The sequence below is a fragment of the Parambassis ranga genome, chromosome 13 (genome assembly GCF_900634625.1).
Source record: "Parambassis ranga chromosome 13, fParRan2.1, whole genome shotgun sequence".
NCBI lineage: Eukaryota > Metazoa > Chordata > Actinopteri > Ambassidae > Parambassis > Parambassis ranga.
In genome coordinates this window covers 6,555,726-6,560,498 of record NC_041033.1, presented here as the reverse complement: position 1 = coordinate 6,560,498, position 4,773 = coordinate 6,555,726, and the positions used below count along the sequence as shown (strand labels likewise).

Genomic DNA, 4,773 nt, shown 5'->3' with positions numbered 1-4,773 from the left:
GAAAATAAAGACAAGAAGAAAGAGGAAAAGGTAAATGATGTTGTACTGGATTAGGCTCCACATCTGTTAAATGTGACCGAACCCTGCTGAGAAAGAAGAAGACTGAGTCTGGTTTTGATATGCATTCTGTAAAAATACTTTCCATGTATAGTATCTTTCATGTGGGCTGCTGGTGTTGGTTTCTTTCCAGGAAAGCCCTGATGGCGAACACAGCGGGGAGCCAAACACGGGAACTCCAGGCCCAGGTGGCAGTGGGCTGTCTGCTCCAAGTGGCAGCAGCTCCAAGCCAGGCGGCGCTCCTGTCGTGTCCTACGCCTCACTCCCCTCCAAACCTGTCATAAACCTGAACCCTCAGAGTCCTTCTGCTGTCTCCAAACCCTCTGCCTCCACCTCCTTGACCATCATAGGAGACAGGACCCACATCCGCAGACCTGTCAGCCCAATGGAGTCTCTGATGGGGAGTCCAAGGAGGCTTTGAGCTGAAGTCACGTGAAAGAAACAAAGAAACCAGAAGCCTTAATAAAAATGATCACTCACTATGCAGGGTAGAATAAGATGTTAGAATAAGATTTTTTTTTGGTAGAGAGGTTACTGGGTACAGAGGGTGATGTGTGCATGTGGAGGGAGACCATCAAAAATGATTTTTTTAATTAAGCTAGACTCATATGTCACATTACAGTCACATGAAATTATTCATAATGTTTGATTTGAGGAATAAAACAGTATGGTTTCAATTCTGTTGTTGTTGCCACTTTATTCTCCTTATAATAATAATAATAATAATACTGATAATAAACATACATACATTATGCATTAACAGAAGGAGTCTATGTAACTTTTATTAAGTAAATAAATGTTTGTAAAAGGTGCAGCGGTTAGCACTGTCGCCTCACAGCAAAAAGGGACAAAGCGGCTTCAGATAATAGATGGATGGATGTTTGTAAAACCAATACGACTACTTAAGTACCTACTTAATAAATCCATCATTATTATTTCATATATCATTTCTAAATTTAACTTTTAGTATTAATGCTGCAGCTCTGCCACTCAGGAGATTTCCATTCATCCATCCATTATCTGAACCTGCTTCATCCTGCAGTGCAGGGACATGGGGGGGGGGGGGGGGGGGGGGGGGGGGGGCTGGTACCTATCCCAGCTATCTATGGGTGAGACGCGGGGTACACCCTGGACAGGTCACCAGTCCATCACAGGGCAACATACAGACAGACAACCATTCACACTCACACCTACTGGCAATTTAGAGTCACCAATTAACAAGCACGTCTTTAGAATGTGGGAGGAACACACTACAGAATTATTATTAATGGATACAATTATTATAATGCAAAACAATGCATGGTTTAAGATCCATGGTAATATTTCACTTTACGGGGCCTCTCCCACTGACTCTCACTTATCCTATCAGGTGACAGGGGGCAGGGTTTGGAGGCGGTGTTTGGTGAGATCATGTAATTCAGGTGTGGCATTTCCTGAGAACTACAACAAGGCTGTTGAAGTCAGCTGCAACACATTTGGAGAAGCACACGAAAAGCAGTCAGGATGGATTTGTCAGCAGGTAAGGTCCAATTTACATTTTAATGCATAGAAAACCAATGAATGTTACAGTCTCTACATAAAGACATGACTGTTCAGACTAAAGACATCTGCAACTTATAGCATTTGTCTGTTTTGCAGCTGTAGGTGACGAAGAGGTGAAGAAGGAGGAAGCACAGAAGGATGAGCTCAACTTCCCCTGGAACAAAAACAAGGATAAGAAGGTAGGAGCATCACGTGTGTAAAATTCCAACATCAACGTCTTCTGTTAATAAGCTGTATCGTTTAGCTATGTGCTTGGTATACCTGTTCTAGATTCAATCAGTGAGTAACCTCTTTTTTTTGCAATTTCATAGGGGGACAAGGACAAGGACAAGGACAAGTCTCACAGTAAAGACAAGTCTGACAGCAAAGACAAAGACAAAGAAAAGTCCAAGGATAAGTCCAAGGAGGGTAAAGATGGTGACAAAAAGAAGAAGGATAAGAAGGATAAGAAGGAGAAGAAGGAGAAGAAGGGAAAGAAGGGTGGAGGTTCCTCGTCTTCCGGCAGTGATGAGGTAGGCCCTCAGATGCATCCTCAGTTTCTAAATTTGTTAAGGATTTAGCAAAACACAAATAAAATGCAGCTCAGCAGGTGACGTACTTGTCACACCTTGGTGCAAAGGTTGACACCTGTAGCTCTTTGCTGTTCATGGAACATCCACAACAGGATTTACCTGCAGTGCCAGTTGTAATCAGATCTGAAAACGCCACGCCCTCCTCTGTTTGTGTGTGCGCGCATGTGTTGGTTATCTTCCAGATCTGCAGGTTCATTTTTGACTTTTGCAAATTTTGTTACATTCCATTCTATCTGTTCCACCTTTTAAGCTTAGAAAACAAGAACAACCTGCTGAACATGTGTGTGAATAGATGCACATTTACATGCAAATGACTGAAGCAATCCCCGCCCCAGGATGGGAGGGGAACAGGTCAGACAGGGGAGTCATAAAAGAGATATTCTCTTATCACCTTTGTCAAAATGAACACATGACACTCAGACCTGTCATGGCCTGACTTGACTCTGTAGCATTCCTGCTCCAATGCTTGTCATTTTGGTGCTCCCGCGGCTGCCAGAAGCATTCATTCATTAAAGATGGCAGCCACGGCACTTAAGATGATCTTTTAATAAATCATGTGACCTTTCTGCAGTAACAGCTTTGTCCTTCTTGTCATTTCAGGACTGATGCTTCCTGTAGGACCGGACTGTTAGTCTCTTTATAATTGTGTCTAATAACATAAGGGACAGTGTGTTTATATATGTGTGTGTGTGTGTACTGAATTGTCCTTACAGTGAAACATACTGGTCCTGGGTAAACAAATCTGATAATTCCTACAGGTAGATGTCCTGACAACAAACAAATGCATCCAATCAGTGTTTCTGTTTAGTTGGGGATGTTTTCACCACAAGATGGCAGTGTTTTCTACTGTTTAGGTCAAATAAAGTTTGAAACTGAAGATGGAAGTTTTATTTTTTAAGATTCATTACAATAATAGGCCTACATAAAAAAAAAAACACAGGTTGTTAATATTGTTTGTCATTAATTGCAAAATAATTGTCAGGCAATATTGGTGAAAGGGACAGAAAAAAAATGTAATAAATGTAATAAATCATTGAGAGCCATCAATAACTTTTTTGCTGAGACCTTATGTTGTATCTATCAGTGTATTAAAAAAACGGATTCGACGCTAAACTACAGTTCCCATGATTCGGATGCTGAGCGGTCATAAACCGGAAGTAGCTTCCTAGCACGCTGTTTTTTGAACTACAGGTGTGATCCAGCACTGCAGCTGTTGAAGCATCTAAGAAACTACTTAGGTCGACTATAACTGCACAGAAGGGGGCTCTAATGCTTCTGAACTAAATGCTAGGTGCAAAGTACGAACTGCCTTTTATCGGTGCACTTTTTGGCAGAATGCCCGTCCATCTTTGTATTGCACACGCTGAAGTTTACACCGGTGCCCCTGGATTACTTTGATATAGATGAAAACTACAAAATGTGACAATTCGAGCAAGTTCCGGATTTTCTTTATTTATCACGATGATCGGAGATGATTGGAGGATAACGTCTAAAACACGTAAGTGATCAACTTTGCCAATATGTTTATTATTATATGTGTGCTTTTAGATTGTTATGACTAAGGATTAGTGATGATCAAAAATCATTGTTTTTAACACCAAGTCAGTGCTGGTTTGAACAGCTGTTTGCAAGTGGGCCCCTCTGATGGAGCCAATATAGTTTTAATGTAGTTTTGCAAGATGGAGCTACAATTATTGGATAGTTGTGTTTTTTTTAAATACAATTACAGAATTTAAAAAAAGGATTTTAAAAAAGGGATTGCACTTGGTTTAATCCAACAGTAAAATAATAGGCTATCCAAGGGCAGAGGTGAATGCTCTCAGCCAAGAAGAACTGAAATATTACATGACCCAGCACTACAACAGAGGATCACCCGTTTACCTGACATCAATATTCAACTTGTGGTGAACTGACTGTCAGGAGAGGGGAATTACAACGCTTAGCATCGAGGATCTCCTTCAGGTCTTTTGAATCTTTTATGGAGGCTCAGGAAAAAAAATGGAGCAGTTTCAGAAAGGAATCAATAATAAATCAAGCATGCATCTTTTCGGGGCTGCAGAAGAAGAAGCCCAATTTAACCCATCCATCATGTTGAAACCTTTATTTTATTTTAAACTGTAAGGAGATATTGAGGAGAAAAATCAGTGGACACTTTACAACATTTTTTTGATGAATTGGTAGCCTACATCCTCATGATAGCAGGTATTTATCATGTGTTTTACATCAATTGTATGATTCAGGAGAGTATATCAGATGAGGAAATCTGAAACTAAAACAAAACTTTCGTTCAGTTTTTAATTCAGAAGGTTTTGCATTAAGCCACTCTGCCTTCCAGTGATACTGGAAAAAACTGCTTCAGGTATATAATGCCAAACCTTGTGTACCTCTTCAAACATTTAAGATGTGACCCAGTGTACTGCATGTCGTTGTGCCTCTGATGCAACTTACATGAATATCACTGAGGTTGACATGTACCTTTAAAAAAAAAAAAAGCTGAGGGGAAGTTTAAAGTTAGGGCAGAAAAGAGAAAGGAAGTGCAAAATGAGCAAAATGAGTGACGTGAAACCCGCGGGGCATTCTTAGGAAGCTCTAACTTACACTT

The 4,773-nt window shown here is 40.5% G+C and overlaps 1 protein-coding gene across 1 annotated transcript; it reads left to right on the top strand.

Annotated features, from left to right (window-relative positions):
- Positions 1-1,488: 1,488 nt before the first annotated feature.
- LOC114445050 (protein PXR1-like) lies at positions 1,489-3,048 on the top strand. Its single transcript, XM_028419992.1, has 4 exons — positions 1,489-1,576; positions 1,696-1,778; positions 1,911-2,111; positions 2,772-3,048. Exons 1-4 carry the CDS (start codon positions 1,561-1,563, stop codon positions 2,775-2,777), a joined length of 306 nt encoding a protein of 101 aa, XP_028275793.1. The 5' UTR covers positions 1,489-1,560; the 3' UTR covers positions 2,778-3,048.
- Positions 3,049-4,773: the final 1,725 nt, after the last annotated feature.

What these genes read in the sequence shown, in the direction of transcription:
- LOC114445050 (XM_028419992.1), top strand. An exon ending in ACAAAAACAAGGATAAGAAG is followed by an intron (nt 1,779 to 1,910) that starts GTAGGAGCATCA and finishes GCAATTTCATAG; the next exon opens with GGGGACAAGGACAAGGACAA.